Source organism: Prunus persica, chromosome G2 (genome assembly GCF_000346465.2).
Source record: "Prunus persica cultivar Lovell chromosome G2, Prunus_persica_NCBIv2, whole genome shotgun sequence".
NCBI classification, from domain to species: Eukaryota; Viridiplantae; Streptophyta; class Magnoliopsida; order Rosales; family Rosaceae; genus Prunus; species Prunus persica.
The window spans coordinates 24,427,596-24,446,867 of record NC_034010.1 but is presented as its reverse complement, the minus strand read 5'-3'; the positions used below and the strand labels follow the sequence as shown (position 1 = coordinate 24,446,867).

General features: G+C 38.0%; 5 protein-coding genes across 6 annotated transcripts; 4 read left to right on the top strand and 1 right to left on the bottom strand.

Annotated features, from left to right (window-relative positions):
* LOC18785211 (dolichyl-diphosphooligosaccharide--protein glycosyltransferase subunit 1B) lies at nt 2,486-6,630 on the bottom strand. Its single transcript, XM_007217901.2, has 9 exons — nt 6,399-6,630; nt 6,255-6,299; nt 5,165-5,796; nt 4,388-4,535; nt 4,101-4,280; nt 3,908-3,976; nt 3,557-3,646; nt 2,871-3,011; nt 2,486-2,765 (listed from the first exon to the last, which is right to left on the bottom strand). The coding sequence occupies exons 1-8, from the start codon at nt 6,516-6,518 to the stop codon at nt 2,880-2,882; spliced, it is 1,416 nt and encodes a 471-aa protein (XP_007217963.1). The 5' UTR covers nt 6,519-6,630; the 3' UTR covers nt 2,486-2,765; nt 2,871-2,879.
* LOC109947581 (BTB/POZ domain-containing protein At5g03250-like) lies at nt 8,258-11,879 on the top strand. Its single transcript, XM_020558056.1, has 4 exons — nt 8,258-8,741; nt 9,238-9,307; nt 9,602-10,825; nt 11,131-11,879. The coding sequence occupies exons 1-4, from the start codon at nt 8,683-8,685 to the stop codon at nt 11,674-11,676; spliced, it is 1,899 nt and encodes a 632-aa protein (XP_020413645.1). The 5' UTR covers nt 8,258-8,682; the 3' UTR covers nt 11,677-11,879.
* On the top strand, nt 13,869-15,260 carry LOC18785938 (F-box protein FBW2). The gene has a single exon (XM_007218751.2). The coding sequence runs from the start codon at nt 14,248-14,250 to the stop codon at nt 15,049-15,051; it is 804 nt and encodes a 267-aa protein (XP_007218813.1). The 5' UTR covers nt 13,869-14,247; the 3' UTR covers nt 15,052-15,260.
* LOC18786064 lies at nt 15,756-18,034 on the top strand. 2 transcript variants are annotated; one of them, XM_020558706.1, is made up of 3 exons: nt 15,756-15,860; nt 16,180-16,870; nt 17,523-18,034. In XM_020558706.1, the coding sequence occupies exons 2-3, from the start codon at nt 16,335-16,337 to the stop codon at nt 17,920-17,922; spliced, it is 936 nt and encodes a 311-aa protein (XP_020414295.1). In that variant the 5' UTR covers nt 15,756-15,860; nt 16,180-16,334; the 3' UTR covers nt 17,923-18,034. The 2 variants fall into 2 exon arrangements, with proteins under 2 accessions (XP_020414295.1, XP_007219389.2); XM_007219327.2 differs by lacking the exon at nt 15,756-15,860 and having other exon boundaries at nt 15,867-16,870.
* Nucleotides 18,457-19,220, top strand: LOC18785218. Its single transcript, XM_007219453.2, has 2 exons — nt 18,457-18,859; nt 18,954-19,220. The coding sequence occupies exons 1-2, from the start codon at nt 18,569-18,571 to the stop codon at nt 19,029-19,031; spliced, it is 369 nt and encodes a 122-aa protein (XP_007219515.2). The 5' UTR covers nt 18,457-18,568; the 3' UTR covers nt 19,032-19,220.

Sequence of the window (19,272 nt, the reverse complement as noted above, 5' to 3'; positions counted from 1 at the left end):
TAGTGGCAAAATCATAAATTTTTCGAAGTTCAGAATTTTTAAAACCCAGATTTTTCTTATCCTTCGCGAGCCTCACGAACAGCCATTTTCAAACTCGCTTTTCTCATCTGTCCAGCCACCAAATCGGGTGCCACAACTTGCAAACTCTTCATCTCTCTCTCCTCTTTTCATACATAACCATATCCAGCCTTGATTCCAAGTGAATTGACCAGAAAATCAATCGAAAACAGAGCCAAAAAGGAGCCCAAACCGACTATACAAAAACAACACTGTTCATGGTATTTTTCGGCCAATTTCGGCCGCCACAGCTTAGGTTTTTAAGAGACAGAAAGCTTTGTTCGAGGGCTTTAAAGGTGGAATGGATCATCAGGCCAAGGCATACGGGCTCAGGCAGACTAGCAGGAGGGACCTTCGAAAGGTCCAACTAGCTCGTATCAACAGCAATAGACGTGCACCAGAGCCCCACTACTGGGTAGATTCCACAGTCCGCTCCACTCTCCCTCTTATATAGAATTTTCTTTTGAAATCAAATTATTCTGTTGTATATTCTTGAATTAGTTGCTCTGATGAATTGCCCTAGGACTTTCTGTGTGGCCTGAGGCCGTTTAGTTTATCAGAACTGTTTGGATGTAAATTGGAAGCATGCTGGCAGTTGAGATATTTATATATATGCTTTTTGACAGATTGAAATTCCGGAAAATGATCAAGTTATAGGGGAGATTCTGCCGAATTTTCGGTAGAAGTTGAACTAGTAATAAACTTGAATTTTAACTAAAAGGGCAATTTAGTCATTGTGCCCGGCACCCGCCAAGTGTCGGACACGCACAGAGTTCGGCTCGGATTTCAAAGTGGAATTTGGGTCGAGTCCTGTCAAAAACTGTATCCTAATCAAACTAGGAAATTAAGCCAATGTTAGCTTGCGTCCAAGCTAACTCAAAAACCTACAGCTTTCTTTTTCCTGCATTGATACCTATTTTAGGTTAGGCGCATATTGATTTTATGCCAATTCCAACAAAAAGTCAAGGTCAATTCCTTACAAAATGATACATTTTCTTTCCAAACTCAAACCATTGCCATCCCTCATCTTCAATGTCTGTCAAAATCAGTGGCGGAGCCACTCCTAGACATGGGGTGGCCCTGGCCCCCTTATATTTTTATCACACTTTTATTATATTATATATGATATATATAATTTGTAATAAACAACTTAGAATTTAAGTTAAAATTTCCTCTAAAACAAATTAGACATGACTCAATTAGAAATATTTAGCTCTAAACATGTAAGTATTGAATACTTAAGTGTTTTATATACTTGTATTTTCTACTTCGGCCCCCCAATTTTTACAATTCTAGCTCCGCTCCTGTCAAAATCAAAGCCGATGAACTATCTAACTTGCATTAATAAAAACGAATTAGAACCAACAAGAAAGCACATGTAGATGCAGTGGCTCGGAAGTCATAGCCTGATGATGACCAAGCTGTAAAAAGTTGCCCAACCCAAGCTAACCCACGATGGTAATGGATTTTAATGAGCTAACCAACCATATATACTTTATGGAGAGATACAAGAAAGAAAGTCTGTCCAAAATTGGATAATATGAATATGATGAGAATGTATGGGTTGCGTTATGGCAAATGCTAAAGGAAGAAGCCTATAATAATAAAGTTGGTAGTTTTTAGGTAGGGAGAGAGAGGGTAGGTTGGTTGTTTGATGGTGACTATTGACTGTTGAGGGATGGAATGGGATGATGGGGAAGCAAATCGCATTCATTTTCTTGGTGGGCTGAGTGAGGTGGTTGCAAATCTTTCAGAGTTTGTTTGTGCTGCAGCTGGGATTTGAGATTGAGACGACGACAAGGCCGCATATTTTGACTTACAGGGTGACAAAGTGTGATGGAGGAGGCTTTGGAATTCGGATCATAATGAATGATTTCCATTTTGCCAGAGCTGTTTTTTGGTCCTTTTTAATCTATGCATAATGCATGCACGCAAACGGCCTTTTATTTTTTATTTTAAACTTTTCTTATATTAAGAATGACGATAATATACTAACTCAAAAACACTATATAGCCTTTCATTGGTGTGACATTATTTCATGTCCCAGTTTGATGAAGAAGTTAGCTGTCGTGGTAAGCTAAAAATCGCCCAAGTTATACAAGAAGAGCTACGAGGAGAAGAAAGCTGTATAAGGACCTGTCGTTTGATGGAAGCTGCAACTTGCAAGCAAGAGGAGCCGCATAGTCGTAACTTTGTTTGATGTTAATTTAGGGGTTCATCTACAGTTCTGTCAAAGCTTAATTTGTAATTTTCTGTATTGGGAATTAATGAAAAGACTCAGAACTCTGGCAAGAAGTCCCAACTTGCTCTAGTTTTGCTCTATTTTTGCTGTTTTCTAGTTCTTACAGTGTGCTCTGCATAGCAAGAAGAATGACAGAAAAATGTTTTACATACAAGCACTGCAGCTTGGTACTTATATTCATCCACATTTTAGGCCATCAAAAAGATCGAGTTTTCTGCAATATTATCTAAAATGATTTATAACAAAGTATTTTCACTATCAAAACACATTTGAATCCTTGTGTATCTCTAAGACTAGGTCCATAATATAACGCTACATTCAGGTTTATAAAGTGAGAGGGTCAATGCACAGCAAAATTTATCTCACGGTAACCTACATCATATAGGGTAATTTCAAATTTTAGGACCCAGAGTAACTGCCAACGTTCACATACAAGCGTCCTGGCTCCTTAGCTCCACTTAATCATCTACAAGTTCAAGTTGTTTCATCAGATACGCTACAAAGTAAAATAGTTTCGACAATAAAGATCATTCTATTGCAAGTGTGTAATTACAAGTTGTAGAAACCATACCTTGAAGAATCAAGATGATGTCTTGCATATCGAAAAATCTATGTGTAGGTAAGCTATACTAGCCATGAACACGAAGAAAAATGTAGACACTAACATTAGTGGTTCTGCCAGCATAAAAATTGGGTTGAAGCTGTAGTAAACCTGCCAAATTAAGTTCAGGAGAAAGAGTGGGTTCAGCCACTACTCATTCTATTATATTAAGGAAGCTGCACATGCATATACATAATGCATTTAAATTTCAATTCCTTCACGAGACAGGACTCTAAGAAGATTCAATACTCACTTGAACCATAATATTATATAGAATGACCATTTCACAAGTAGAACGTATATATATTCTACAATCAATGACCTACCCTGCAATGCACAACTAAAATATTGCTAACCTTTGTGCCATATTTACTATTGGTTGAGCCTAACTGATCCCAGATACGCTCCCACCAATGACATATAGACATTTTTGAGGTTGAACTTAACCACTTGGAGAGCTTGTGCTCCTTTAAATTCATCCAGAGTGTGTAAAGGACTATAATCGTATCCTAGAATATGTCATTGGTGGGAGCGTATCTGGCTACATGTGGAGAGTTGACAGTCCTGACTTTAGGGTTTAGGATAGCTTACCTCAAGCAATATATAGAATACTTACAAGAGTAAATTTAAAGCAATATTAGTTATAGCCTAGTCACCTGGAAAGGAGAGTTGTGCTCTGGAACTACGTTTTCCTTTTCAAGAACCACCACTGTCCTTCCAGCAACATCAAGGTATGAATATTTGGTCTGCAGATATAAGAATGAAAAGATACGCTCACAATCACCATCACATAAAAATAAAAAATAAAAAACCATTTTATTTGCACCAAATAAAAAGTTTTTTCATTTATAAATATTTAGATAGTCCTTTTTTTGGGGCAATGAAAAAGAGTTAAAATCTTGTATTTTTTTTATAATGCACTTTGCAAACAGTATAGAGGGGAAAAAAAGTTGAATTATCATATGGATGCATCTATCAATATGAATAAAGCGCTACAACTGGATTACCTCTAAATGTTGCTTAACCGAGAAAGGAACCACAGCAGAAGGATCTTTTGATCCCTCTGGTAGCACAACCTGAAATATAGCAGTTCGTGAATCAGTAAGTTAATATTACCATGTCTGGGGGGAACAAAAAAGAAGAGCTAACGAAACTGAAAATAGAGCAATATGGATACAAAAGTGAAGTAACTAAACCCACTTTTATGATTAACTTGTCTACCACCGTCTCAGCAAGAGGACAACCAAAAGTGAAGTTGAGGTATCGCCTGCCATCAGGTGACTCAAAAAGGAAGTCTTCCAATGGTAGCCCATACCCAATCACAAAAGTAGCTTTCCAACCTCCAAACAAAGGATACCTTGGCTCAATTTCAAGATCTGACTGAAAAAAAGAAAGTATTGAAGAAACAAAACAGAATCAGCATTGTATATATGTAAAAGGAAAACTTCCTTGAATATATATGTTCCATTTCAAGGCAAAGAGGTTACCTTTAGATAATCTATACGTAAATGTGATGACGAGATGTTGCCAATTTCATCTCGGTAAAAGACAGAATGGACTCTAGGAGGTAGTCTGGCTAGAAGATGTTTGAATGAAGAAATTCCACCAGAAGATGGCCTAGATTGATATTCAACCCTGCCAAAAGGAAGCCTTGGAAGATTAATATTGAAAACAAACACTCATAACAGTTTTTTATGAGCATTAACAAACATTATTCATTTTCATTATTTTTTGCCAGCAAACGTAATGCAAATTAAAGGCTGTCTTAACCTTGGTCATGGAGTCCAAATCTCCAGAATGCATCTGTAAAAGTTCGAATTTCTTCAGCTGTGTGATGATGAAATGATATGAATTTTACTTTTATGTCTCTGAAGTTCTACTTTTGATATTCACCAACATAGCACCAACATAGTTTTATGAGAAGTCTATTTTCCTATTGATTCATGGGATTATTTCACTCTGCAAATATCAGTTTTATTCAAAATATTAAAACTCTTCACATATTGTAATTTCTTCTAGCAATTAGAAGGAAATGATTTTCTTATATGAGATTATGGGTATGTATAAAAGGCCCCTTCTTCATTTTCGTCTTCCCCAAAATCTCAGGATCAACCTTGACCATATCTTGGAGACTCAGTTTTTCTAAGTTGGGTGTTTGTTTTCATATCCATGCGATACATAGATGCATAAACTTACACAGATAGCAGGATTTAAAACATCAACATATAATAAATATAGAAGATAAGACCAGCAGCAGAGCCTACCTCGAAAAAACACCTTTATGTCGTGCACCAGCATGTGACAACCTGTAATGCTCTGTGATCTGAAGATTGCCCCAATGAGATATTTCCACTTCGCGTACAAGCTCCTCAACGACAGCAAATGGCTTGTTATTCTCAAAATGAACAATTACTGGAGAATAAGAGTATGCAGGGCGATCCTTGTAAGGGCCATACTTTATTTCAGTACCAGCGCGGTTAGTGGACTCTACTCTTGTAAATGATTCCACCTTAGTACTAGGTGTTCTTATAAAAGTAGTCTGCTGCTTAATATAATATGGTGACAATATTATTGCACTATCACGAAAATAGACCAACTGAGACTCTGCTTGGTTTATCTCTGCAGGGAAAGGCTCCAGAGAATGTGTCAATATATAAAGCACTTCTAATGTTGCAGTTTCACCTGCATTTAATGGGTTGAGCAAAGATATGGAAAAATATTTGGTCTGATTTGGTGCATCAGGGAGGTCAGTGGGATTCACTTCAAGAGGCACATAGCTTTTCTTTTTCTTTTTTCCAACAGTGAGAGCTGCTTTGAGCGAAGCTATATGATCAACCTGTGTAGGTGGAAAAGCAAGAAGTACTTCCGAAACAGGAGATCCACCAGTATTTTCAACCTGAAAGACAACCCCAGCAATCTAATAAACATCCCAGTACATTAAAAAGCTATTTTCAAAATCACTGATGCTATATGGTCACAAAGTACGGTTGTCTACAGTGCCACGTTCGTCATCGTTACAAGTGTTGTGTCCCACCTGCGGTGCATTGTGCAGCAAAACTCGCAGGTGGCATGCCAATTTGTAAAGAAAAGACTAAAATTTCAAAACTTCTACATTATACCATATTCAGACTATGTTTTGTAAATCTATTACATTAAAGATTGAAACTAAGCTCAATAATCTACATTGATGCCGAAAATTCGACATGAAAGATATCTATAAAATTGTAAACTATGATATCAAAGATGTAGACTTGATTCCACACCCAGAAAATTTTCCAATTTCCACAGATTGGGTACAATTTTCTACAATAATGAGTCCAATCCAAGAGTGTAAGCAATACAGAAAATATATACCTTTAACGTCAAGAAAACCTTAACAATGTGAGAGGACAAGTCAATCTGCAAAGAACATAGATTGATCAAACATAAATGCATATAAATCATAACGATGAAGATAATTTGAGCGCTGGTGAAGCGGAAATGAAAGGGAAGGCTTACTCTGCGCTCAGCGCTGAGGATCTGGAGATCCTGAGGGGAAGAGGAGTAAGCAAGCAGTGAGAGATGGGACAAGATCCAGAAAGCTACGATTACTCGACCCAAGCTTCGCAAAGCGTCCATGGCTTCCAGTGAGAGAGTGCCTTGACTCCCTGCGACGACTTGGGCAGTGTATAGTGGAAAGGATTGAGCTGGGCTCACTCTTTAGTGGTGCTCAAGCTTTGACCATTCAGGAATGGAGGATCATGGTTTTTGGGCTTTGTTTGTGTGGGCTTGTTCTGGTCTCAACTTGTTCATTTTTAAATAAGTCCATTGCTTATATGAGAGAGGCCTATTTGGCAATCCGTTCTCCCAATAAAGAACTTATAAGCGGTTTCGACCAAAGAGGAAAAACAAAAAACTTATAACCGGAAGTGTTTGACAAGGAGCTCATTCCTAACTACTTTGGCTAAAAAGAAGGAAAATTCTCCGTCAGCATACTCTCTACTTGGTTCTCTATTTTGGAGAACCAACTTTTGGTTCTCTATTTTGGAGAACCAACTTTTGGTTCTCTACATGTAGAGAGGAGGAGAGAGAATTTGGCTAGGAGGAGAGAGAAAAAGGGAGAGAGATATAGAGACATTTGGCAGGTTGGTGGGGTTGGGTTCTACTTTTTTTAATAAATATATTAGATTTGCAAGAGAAAGAGGAGGAAAGAGAAAGAGAAAATAATAATAAAATATTTCAAATTAGCCAAAATAGAGAACATTGTTGGAGGAAACACCTTTTAAGTGGTTTGCTATAATAGCTTTCTAGCTATTTTAACTAGAATTTGACTAAAGTTTGGGGACTCTCCTGGAAATGCTTAGCTCAAGTGCTTAAAAGCATTTATTTATTCATATATCCAATATCCTACATGTTTCATGCGTATTGAATAATACACCACCCATGTAGTGTACTTGAAATATACAAAAATTTATCGATGTCTTAGGTTAAATTTCCCTCACCCAAAATCATTTAAGTGAAAGTGCTTGCTATAGAAGCACTATCAAACAAGTTGTTTGACGAAACTTTAGAGTTGATCAATAATTTATTTATTTATTTTTTTAAACCACCAATATTTATTTTCTTTTTCTATAGGTATGGTTGAAAAGCTAGCTTGTTAGACAATTTTTAGGAACTCCATGTGTCATGTAGTGGTATAGTCAAACAAAAATACGATGCAAATTGTTAAGGAATGGATATTAGGTTCAATTTTATTGTAAAAAGAAAAAGGACACGTTTGGTGTGTAACTAGTTGTATATAATTATGTGTATATGTTGAGGTTATAGTCATTAAAGGAAGGCCTGCAAATCATAGGTGGGGTGTTATAGTCTCTAGCAATCGTGTGACTATTTCGTAACTACAATTGGTGATAAATAAATAAAAGTTTATTTCCATCAATAAGATACGAAAAAAGACAAGTTAGGTGGATTTCTATCTTTATTCCGTTTCTCCTATTTTATATGAACCAATACTTATCGATAAGAGAAAATTTTAAGTGTCTAATTGTATACAATTATATATTATAGTGACGTCGTAGTCACCAAAAAAAGCTTTCAAATCAAGTGGAGTGCTATCATGTGGCTATACAAATAAGAATTATACTTTTGCAATGGTAGAATAAAAGAAAATGCTTCTATGCTAAGTAGGGGCAGATTTTGGAAACACAACTATTGGAGGATCCAAATTGAGGAATTCATTAACCATCCTTTCCATAAAGTCAAAATCTATTTTCTCTGTTGAGAGATAGGAAGAGTCAAATCCCATCCCATGCAAATTTTATAACTTTTGCAAGACAAAGAAAGGTCTTATTGTCACGTTCCCATGCTGTCCGCCATAATCGGGCCCTTCTAAGAATGGATAGCCATATATCTTTTACAAAGTACACTGTACATACGGAGAATTTGAAGCAGTCTGGCCAAAATATTTTAATGAGAGTTTCATTAAAGTCGAATATTATATAGTACTCATCCAACGTTGGAAGTTACGAAAAATAAATTAAGAAAAAAAATATAGGTTATGTTTCTAGAGAGTGATGCACCAAACACTGCCTCTGCCTTTTCCCCGTAACAGCAGGAACTGAATTCTCTTAGATCCTCCCCCTTGGACTCGGGACCTTCTCCAACCTGCCCTGTACCCCAAAAGCTCAAAAGATTTTAGAGAGAGAGAGAACCCATTTTCAGCACTGCCTTTGAATGATATATATGTCTCTGTGGTGGAGCTGTTTTGAATGATATTGGAGGACAGACTGAAGAGTGTTTAGATATGGCGTGCGTGAAGTTGGGATCTAAATCTGAAGTCTTTCACCTTGATGGCCAAACTTGGTATGTTGTTTTGATGCTGGCTTTTCTTTTCTGTTTACATTGAGAATTTAGAATGTTGGGTTTGCCATAACACTTGGGAATGGCATAATGGGTTGGTTTCAATTGTATTTTTAGATTCTGCGATTTCTGGGTTTTAATTTTTCTTGTTTAGGTTCTTTAGACAATTACTCAATTGGGTTCTGTCCTTTTTGTCGACGTTCTTACATGGTTTAAATCATAACAAGAAAAGGAGATAGTTTTCGGAGAATATAACAGATGAGTAGAATCCATATTTGGTTCATTCTTGCTATGAGACCAATGAGAAAACAGAGAAACTTTATCTTGTGAGACAACTTGCTTGGTGTCTTGATCGATGTCAACGTTTACACATATTCCTTGTTGCTCCCTTACAACGAATTAATAAGTGCACTGTATCAGTCACGCTTTTGTTAATCAGTTCTACCTCTATGCCCTTCTTCTTCTTCTTTTGTTGAACAATTAATGTTCTCTTTGGCAGGCTTTGCTCAACTGGACTTCCCAGTGACATTGTCGTTGAAGTCGGAGAAACATCTTTCCATCTCCACAAGGTGAATTTTACTGGGTGAATTCTACAATATATATGTAGGATATTATCATTTGAAAGGCAATGCTTTCATACCTCACACTGATGACTCATTGGCTTGAATCTGAGGCACACAAACAAAATACTTCTCCTCAGCCTTTTGTTTTTGTTTGATAAAAAATACTTAGGATGTTAACCCCATTTCTACATATGCAGCTCTGTGTTTATTTCTGCTCACTGATTTGTTCATGACATTCTCTCCTCATCTGCTGTATATTCTCACACTGTATTTTGTTTCCACCTTTTCTACATCCACCAGTTTCCTTTGCTGTCTAGAAGTGGATTGCTAGAGAATGTTATTGGAGAAGTTTCTAGCGAGGATGAGCAGGAATGTATTGTGCAACTGCATGACATTCCTGGTGGAGCCAAATCATTCTTGCTGGTAGCCAAATTTTGTTATGGTGTGAGAATAGAACTCAATGCGTCAAATGTAGTTAGTTTGAGGTGTGCGGCTGAGTATCTTCGTATGGGTGAAGACTATGGAGAGGGGAATCTCATGACAAAAGCAGAGGATTTTCTAAACGAAATCTTTAGCAATTGGAGTGATTCCATTAAAGCACTTGAAACCTGCGAAGAGCTATTGCCTCATGCTGAAGAGCTTCATCTTGTTTCAAGATGCATCAATTCATTGGCAATGAAAGCTAGTGCTGATCCAGGTTTATTCAGTTGGCCTGTGTCGGGAAAGGATGCAACAGAGAGCTCAGAAGGCGTGGCGTTTTGGAATGGAATATGCACAACAGCCAAGCCACATCCAGTCAGTGAGGATTGGTGGTATGAAGATGTCTGCTCCCTAAAGTTTCCTCTTTATAAAAGACTGATTCTGGCTGTTGAATCAGGGAGCATGAAGCCAGAGAGGATTGCTGGATCCATCATGCACTATGCAAAGAGGCATCTTTCCTTGTTGGGTAGGCAATCGAGTCTTCGAAATGGAAACCATGCTGCCTCTTTATCAACTGTTTCTGCTCCATCTAATCCAGACCAAAGGAATCTCCTTGAAGAGATAGTGGAATTACTTCCTGATCAGAAGGGCGTCACACCAACCAACTTCCTGCTTAGGCTTCTGCGGACATCTATGATTTTGCAAGCTAGTACATCGTGTCGAGAGAATTTGGAGAGACAGGTTGGGGCCCAATTGGATCAAGCAGCTCTTGAAGATCTCTTGATACCAAACATGGGGTACTCAGTGGAGACCCTCTATGATACTGACTGCGTTCAGCGGATTCTTGATCACTTCATGCTTATGGACCGCGATTCGATTGAGTGTACTTCGAGCTGCATAGTGGATGAGGGCCAGTTGATGGGTGCATCTCATTCACTGACCCCAATGACCATGGTAGCTAACCTGGTGGATGGCTATCTTGCAGAGGTAGCACCTGATGTTAACTTGAAGTTGCAAAAATTTCAGTCTCTAGCTGCTGTTATCCCTGAATATGCCAGACCATTAGACGATGGAATTTACCGTGCTATCGATATATACCTCAAGGTACATAGATCTTTACTCTTATTTATGATCATGGTTATGAAAATCTGGTTGAAGGACTTGCTCTACAACTTCCAAAGCATTTCCAATGCTTGTTATAACATCTTCTTCTTGCTAATCTTGGTAGTTTTTAGTGGTTTGGGACTGTTTAAATTCTTTGTAAATTTCTAAATCAAAACAAGGCATTGAGGCCTGCACACAGCATAAGAAAGCAAATCTGCAATGCTTTTGGGAAATTGTTGCAGCCATTAGAATATGTTAATATTTCCATTACTTCTTAAGCTAACTTACTTGTTTCTGAAGCTCAGGCCCATCCCTGGCTAACAGACTCCGAGAGGGAACAAGTCTGCAGGCTCATGAACTGCCAGAAGCTCTCACTGGAAGCCAGCACACATGCAGCCCAGAATGAGAGGCTACCGCTCCGTGTCATTGTCCAAGTTCTGTTCTTTGAACAACTTCGGCTGCGCACATCAGTTGCCAGTTGGTTCTTTGTATCTGACAACCTTGAGAACTCACAAAACCAGAGTGGGAATCTTGTGCTTGGTCGAAACGAGGCATCTGCTCACGCTGGCACCGCGCGGCGTGATCATACTGTGACCGTTGATGACATGAGGGAACGAGTTTCCGAGCTAGAGAAGGAGTGTTTGAGCATGAAACAAGAGATGGAGAAACTGGTGAAGACAAAGGGGAGCTGGAACACATTCTTGAAAAGGTTTGGTTTGAGACTCAAGTCAAAATCTGATGCCAAAAAAGCATCCAAGCCCCGCAGTGATTCCAAAGAAGCACCTACATCTATAGCACCACCACTTATGAAAGGAAAACAAGATTTTGAAAATAATGAATTAAGAGAATGAATTTTCAAAATACTAAAATGAAAATATGAAACTTTTTTTTTTCCAGTCTAGTTAGTGTTGTTAATGATCTAGGCTGTGGCTTGTAATTATGTTTTAGACGTCAGATATTGTATTCCATGAAACTTTCTCTTTATCTTCCTCAATTCTATTCTATGTTCAAAGAATATTGGGAAAAATCAAATGCAGAATTGAAGGGAAAATCACTGGATCCTTGGTTGTATTATCAAACATTCTCAAACACGAAGACCCATTGGAAAACAATTTGTGAATGTATTGATTTAAGAAATCAACACTTCAACTTTGCTTCTACATTTTTTGTTTTGTTTTGATGAATTCACCTTTAACTTGCTTCCATGAATGGTTCATGTTCCATCTAATGAAAATTCATCACACAATCGTAAATTTGTACAATTATTACTTATATTTATATGTTATAATTTATTAATCTAAAAAAGGAATATAAAGAATGACCAGTTTGGTCATGCAATTTGCAAGTTTTTTCAATTAGGTCCTCGTAAAATTAAAAGCATACCATAGTTAGGCACAATATCATGAGAGGATGTTCAAGCCGACACACAGAGATTCTTAAGTGATGTCAGTTGTATATAATTATGTGTTTATCTTTCTTCTCACATGACAACTCATATACTAATTTGGACAATAGCGTAAGGACGTTCAAGCCTATATAGTGGTTGCGGCTGCTTGGCACTTAGGATCGAAATTCCAGAATTTCTTTCCTCCCAATGTAACCAAAAAGAGATAGACACATGATTGTAAATAATTGGTCACATAACATATTTCTCTTACACATGAACTTGATTGGGAAATTAGCCGAGCACATAAACTTGATAGAAAGAAAAAAAAAAATTATATCACTACCAATTAAGCAGAAAAGCACATGAGAACGTTTAAGTCTAATCACAAGAATTTGATTGAAAAATTTAAAACAATAGTGATACAAATGAGAAAAAACATACACACAGAAATTACAGGACCTGAAAAGACCAGACTCAAATTCTACTTTGGAATCTGTGTCGAACCCCGTGCGTGTCCAACACCTGGCAGGTGTTGAGCATAAATGACCAAAATACCCTTATTGCCATAATCCTAAAAACTGCTTAGAGTTTGATTTCTACAGGAAAACCGGCAGAGTCTCCCCTGAAAAAGGCTCAAAACCCAGAAATCTACATGCACAACAAATTCAATTATTTCCCAAGCGTTCAGCAGCACAAGGTATAAACCACACACAAATTACCAAAAGTTTCAATAGGATACAGGCCCCCTTTACCAACATAAGAAGGTCAGCAATTTCAACTTGACAAAATTGAACATAACAACTAAATCATAAACTTGCAGCTGCACCAAGTTAGCCTAGGTTGCCTACATACCCTTACTAAGAGATTAAGCCACATGTAGTTCTTTCTACCATAACGCCTATTAATCTTTGTTGCTCATTTGCAAAACTTTCATATAGATGTCCTCTATCTAATCCACCCATTTTCCCAGCTAAAAAAACCCAAGGAAATTAAACTAGAACGACTGGAAGTTTCAATGATTTTCGAAGTTTCTGACGACTCCGGCAGCCCTTTTTGTCGAGTGAGGTATGAAACTTCATCTACTCTTTGTGCTTTATTCGTTTATGTAAGTATTTTAGATCGAATGTGAGGTTTTTAGATCATTCAATATACCCATTTTTAACCAACAGTTTCAGCTTCGATATCGCTAGTTCAGGTAAGTTTTTGGCGGTGATCCAAGAACAAAAAGTGTTCCCTTATTTGTGCTTGAACTATTGGTATAGGTATTGTGGGGGTGTTTCGAGAAATTTTCGTCGTCGAAAATTTCTCAAGACACCCAAGCGCTGCTGGGGACGAGTGGTGGCGTGTGGGCCACTGTGTGGCGATTCATTACATTATAAATTCTTTCCCTTGTCGTCATGAGCACGACGGTATGCTCGGATTTGGAATTGGTTATCGTCCTAAATAAATCACACTCAGTTTTTTTTTTTGGCATATAATTATTTAATGAAAACTAACCTCTCCGCACACACTTTCGCACATGTGAGAGACTTTTTTTTAATAAAAAAAATTAAATTTATTTTAGAATTAAAAAATATAATAGGTAGTTGTGTTTCAGATAAATAAAATTCATTATCTGATTTTTCTTTTAATTTTAATTTTTTTTAATATCAAAAAGTGTAATTTATCATATTATCCTCTTTTAATTAATAATTTCAATTCTTAATGTCTGCATTAACCAAATATAGATTTTAACTTCTTTCCAAAATTAGAAGATGAGTTCGAATATTCCATATCCCCTTATAGAAAAAAAAAACATTTTTTAATTGTTTAATTAAAAAAAATAAAAATCACAGGACTAAATGGGTAATTTTACTAAAAAGAACGAGTATTTATATTTTTTGGACCCAGCTGCCGTCAACTATAAACTTTACTCTTTCGAGTAAAAGAACCCTAAACAGAGACACAGAGGCATCGATTTCCTCTTCAATCGAATCCTCCAGAAGCAATTGCCAAATCAAATCCGTCTGAATCAGAAAAAGACCCAAAATCCACCATGGACAAGCTCCTCAATCTCAATTCCAAGCGCCAGAGAGATCGAAAATGGGAGGACCTAGACCCAGACTGTTTGGCCAACGTGTTCGTCAAAGTCGGAATTGAGTCTCTGCTCTTGTTCGTCCCCTTCGTCTGCAAGTCCTGGTACAGAGCAAGCCAGAACCCCGTGTGCTGGGAACGGCTCGTCTTCCCAGACAGCGAAGAAGAAGCTACAGACGATCCATGGAGCCTCGACGACAATGTGGCCAATCTTCCGTGGACCTACGCCAACCGCATCGAAGGCCAGTCCTTCGATTACTTCGTGAGGAGATTCGCGCGCGAGTTTCAAATCGACTGGAGCCGTTTCTCAATCCCTAGCTTCATCAAAATGGTCATCAATCGCAGCGGCGGCAACGCCAAGTTTCTGAAAATCCCCGGGATTTGCAGCCACTACGTGAACGCCATTGAAAAAATACTGGAACACATCAGCAAGAACTGTAAGGGCTTCGTTGGGCTGCACGTGGCCTACGCCACGATTGGCACGAGCGAGGCCTCTGCGATCGTGAAATTTGTGCCCAATTTGAAGTACATGTGCTTCAGGAAGTCGTGCCTGGAGAAGAACGATCTTGTGATGTTGCTGAAGGAGTGCAGAGAGCTTGTGCTTCTGGATGTGAGGGAGTGCGAGGGTTTTGACGAGCGTGATGAGGAGATTTTGAAGCTGGCTTCTCATATCTCTAAGTTTAGGTGTAAGGGTTCCAAAACGCACGTTTTGAGGGACGATGATTTGGCGGTTGAAGATCTTGAAATAATTGAGATTGATGAGTGAGGAGGAGGTTTATTTTGATGGTGAACTTTGTGTATTGTGAATCTAATGATGCAAAGAAATGTAATGGAATTCTACAGACCAAAAATGAATAAATAAATAAATAAATAAAACTGTACTTGTTCTGTTGAATTTGCTAGTTTTATTTTATATTTGAATGTAGTATGTCGATGTCAAGAAGAAAGAAAAGGACTTGCCTTTTGATACAAACTTGTGTCCGTTCCCAAAAGTATTCAAAAGGGGCTTGTAGTGAATTCTACACATGAAAAATGGAATGGTACGAAAAAGTGTGCTATGTGATTGAGCCGGCCGTCTAAACCAAGTCAAATCAAACCGAAATTAAATCAAACCGAATCAGTTTATTTATTTAAATGTTCTTAACTGTAATGGTATATGATATTTTTGTCTTGGTTGTTATCGATCTTCATTGGCCTGTCTCATTTTCGCACGTGATATCGACCCTTTAATTGGGAAAATTAAAATCCCTAATTCATCGTTTCTACTTATGTATGCTCTTATATAAATTTCTCTAAAATATTGTTTAATTTTGATATATGTAATAGTGTTCTTTGATAAATTGCTTGTTTGAGGTCTAAATTGAACTAATTCAAAATGTTTCAATTTCAACCCAAACCGAAAAGAAAATAATAGGGCGGGCAGTTGGCCCGGAAAGTAAATTAGGCGGGCTGAGTTGCGGGGCTGGGCCCATTTGCTGAATCTAACCAGATAAAATCTCTCTTTGCAAAGAAGCGAAGCTAACAATTCCTTCTGTAGCTCTGTTTCTCACATAAGATAAAGCGTTCATCGTCACTGTAAGCACCCTTAGCTCTTCTCTCTCTTTATATACTGCCTCGTTCGTCTTCTTCAAGCCGTTTCGAAATGTAATTTGTGTTTGTATGCATTTTGTGCTTGTATTTGTTTATTTTCTGTATGTCAAATTTGTCTGTGGAAGAAGATAAAAAGATTTGAGCTTTTTGAGCTTTTTCGTTCATAAGTCGTTTGATGAAATGCCTAGCTGAAATTTTCGGCCAGACTTCCTTTAACATAAGTGAACTTAATGTTGTGTGGACTCCTGCAGTCCCCAATAGCTCATTTTCCTTTTGGTCTGAACTATCTCCAACTTTCTCGCAGACATGGTTGCCCTTATTCAGTGGCAGCGTTTCCTCTCTAATTTACTTAATTAATCAGTGTAAGTGGCGCCTGAGAGTTTCTGATATCAAGCCTTTCACACTATGCCCCGTACCCTTTTGTAGTTAGTAGAAGTTTGGACAAATTCTAAAACTATAATGTCATTTGTAGTCACCTCCTCTTATTTTAGCAGCCATAGGGTTTCTAAATTAAGAACTTGCGAAAATACTTTGACAACTCCATGTTTTCCTTTTGTTCGTTGCAAAAGTCCATTTTGCCTTGCTGAAAATATCCATACAACTTTGACTAGAAAACCAAATGGTATTTTAAGGTCTACTGTAACGAATTGCACAAAACCAAATTATCAGTCCTTCACCGGAGAAGACGCAGTTTTTCTTGATTTGGGTGATGAAGACGAAACAGGGTCGCCCTGGGAAGGGGCAGTTATTTACAAGAGAAACACTTCCATATCACATGTTGAGTATTGCACAACGTTAGAGAGGCTTGGATTGGGGAACCTTTCAACAGAGGTCTCGAAATCTAAGGCTTCAGTGATGGGATTACGAGTCACCAAAGCTGTGAAGGATTATCCACAGGGTACACCAGTTCAGATCTCCATTGACATAACAAGGAAGAAGCAAAAGTTGAGGCTTGATGGCATCATTAAAACTGTTATCGCACTGACTTGCAGCAGGTATTCCAGTTGCTTATTTGATTGATGTCTGGAATGCCATCGATGTATAAATCTTTTTCCTCTTAATATATTTTATTGGTGCTTCCACTTTATGCAGGATCTTTTCTGTATGAGTCTTTATCTATAACCCTGTATGAGATAGGAAGTTCAGGGTTCTAATCAAATACCTGTATATTTACTTGGTTTAACTGTCCTTGGTCTGAGCTATAGTATGGAAATGACATAAGTACATTTTATATTTTGAGACTAGCAGTTACGGCCCATCTGAAAACACAGGTTGTGTTTGATAAAAAAATCCCTCTCTTCCGTTAGATCAGGTCAAGACATATGGGTTGTTGCAAATAGTGAGCAAATGTTTCACTGTTGAAAACGTGCCATTTTCCTAGGTGAGATGCCTATCAGCTTTAGATGTTAAATCAGGAAAGGGGAGAAAGTTAAGATGAAAAAATACCAGGACCTAGCAAGAGCTCCTGTTAAACTTCTACTTTTGCATTCACCTCTCCTGGCAATCTATATCTTCTAACAACTAAGACTGGTTCTATGTTTTATTGCTTCTAAGCAGGTTAATGGAAATATCGACTATATTATTTCCATCTGTCTTTTCTTTAAGGTATGCTATTTCCTTTGATTAAAGATTGTGTTTATGTTGAAGGTGTGAAGATCCAGCGGCCGAGTGCATCTTCTCCAACTTCTCCCTTCTCCTAACTGATGAACCAATTGAAGAACCTGAGATCATCAATATGGGAGTGATATATGGGGACACTGGGATAAGTGGCCAAGGGGAGGAAGATGATGAAGGCACAATTGATTTTGAGGATCAGCTGTATTTTCGCCCAGGGGACAAAGAAATAGATATTTCAAAGCACATAAGAGACATGGTGCATCTAGAGATTACCATCACCGCAACATGTAATCCAAGTTGCAAGGGTTTGTGTCTCAGTTGTGGTAAAAATTTGAACACTGGCAGTTGTAATTGTAGCAAACAGCAGGCAAAGAAGGGTTTTGGACCGCTTGGAAACTTAAAGAAGCAATTGCAGCAGCAAAAAAAATGACGCATGTATTTTCTGGAATTGCACCAAATGGTTTTAGTTCAAGCACATTCTGAATCCCATATTATTCCTATTAGAATTACTATGAATTAATATTCCGTTCTATTTCAGGAAACATTGCATCCTCCTCAGAATTCAGTTGATAGAAAATATAAAAATTCTTATTTCTTGGAATTGAGAATTACTAAAACAAATTAGGCTTGTCGTCTATTGTCGCAGACGTGAGTTAGGCGAGTTAATTATGACAGTGAACTTGTCCCATTTCACCCAAGTTCGAATCATCATCCTCATAAATTAAATTAGTTTAAACTGTTTAAATTGTCTTCTTCTTTTTCATTATTTTTGCCCAAATAAACTATTTAAATTATCACTTGTGTATAATAAAAAATAAGTAAATGGCCCCAGCACTGACGAATAAGATTTGGAAATCTTCTTACAACAATATAGATTTGTAATTAATTCAATATCATGCACGCAAAAACGACGCCGTTATACTTGACATTGATTTGGGCCTATCGTTTGACCCAAAAATACCATGCCCAGGCCAGCCCCAAGCCATACCCATTTTCACAGTCGACCAGTTTTCTCACCATCTTAATTCGGGTTGAGAGAGAAAACCCCAATTCAATTAGCTTGGGCGTTGATTGTGATGTGTGTGGCGATGACAAGCGTTGAGACAGCAAGAAGCGACCCTGTGATCAAATCGACGTTCAAGAGGTGGGGCAGGAGGCACCCGTTTATCAGATACGGACTTCCGATGATCTCGCTCACCGTGGTCGGTGCAATCGGACTGGGTCATATGATACAAGGAGGCAAGGACGTTGCGAAGGTGAAAGACGATCAGGAATGGGAGATAATTGAGACAAGAAAAGCACTTTCGAGAACAGGGCCGGTGGACGCCTACAACCCAAAAAAGACATCGCTCGAGGAAGAGCTCAAGGTACAAATTTCCCCATGAGCCATAAGCCAGAAGTAGCCACAAAAGTGCTTTTGCTAACCCAGTTCTTGTTTCTCTGATTTCTGTTTGTTTATAGGCTTTGCAAGAGAAGGTGGACATAAACAACTACGACTACAAGAAAATCCCGCGTCCAAATGAAGGCAAATCAGCCTAAAGGCCGAGTCTTTAAGTCTTGTGCAATTTCTCTGTGTTGTTGTGTGGCATTTGAGCTTATGCCATTATGTAATTTTTGTAGGTTTTGTAATGACTGGCTAACTCTGTTTATTTGTTGGGTTTAATCTGGTTTAAGGGAATTTACGTTTTGATTAATAAAAAATTAGCACCATGTTTGATGTTTGTCTTGTTATAAGCCTGCGATGTACAATTATTTGGTTGAAAACAGAGGCCTGCAGCAA

Coding starts and splice junctions, on each gene's coding strand:
- LOC18785211 (XM_007217901.2), bottom strand. CDS start 6,518: ATGGACGCTTTGCGAAGCTTGGGTCGAGTAATCGTAGCTTTCTGGATC. Junction 6,300..6,398: donor TCCTCAGCGCTGAGCGCAGA/GTAAGCCTTCCC, acceptor TGTTCTTTGCAG/ATTGACTTGTCCTCTCACAT. Junction 4,536..5,164: donor CATAAAGGTGTTTTTTCGAG/GTAGGCTCTGCT, acceptor TCCTTTTGGCAG/GGTTGAATATCAATCTAGGC.
- LOC109947581 (XM_020558056.1), top strand. CDS start 8,683: ATGGCGTGCGTGAAGTTGGGATCTAAATCTGAAGTCTTTCACCTTGAT. Junction 9,308..9,601: donor CATCTTTCCATCTCCACAAG/GTGAATTTTACT, acceptor TACATCCACCAG/TTTCCTTTGCTGTCTAGAAG. Junction 10,826..11,130: donor CTATCGATATATACCTCAAG/GTACATAGATCT, acceptor TCTGAAGCTCAG/GCCCATCCCTGGCTAACAGA.
- LOC18785938 (XM_007218751.2), top strand. CDS start 14,248: ATGGACAAGCTCCTCAATCTCAATTCCAAGCGCCAGAGAGATCGAAAA.
- LOC18786064 (XM_020558706.1), top strand. CDS start 16,335: ATGTCATTTGTAGTCACCTCCTCTTATTTTAGCAGCCATAGGGTTTCT. Junction 16,871..17,522: donor ATCGCACTGACTTGCAGCAG/GTATTCCAGTTG, acceptor TTTATGTTGAAG/GTGTGAAGATCCAGCGGCCG.
- LOC18785218 (XM_007219453.2), top strand. CDS start 18,569: ATGTGTGTGGCGATGACAAGCGTTGAGACAGCAAGAAGCGACCCTGTG. Junction 18,860..18,953: donor CGCTCGAGGAAGAGCTCAAG/GTACAAATTTCC, acceptor GTTTGTTTATAG/GCTTTGCAAGAGAAGGTGGA.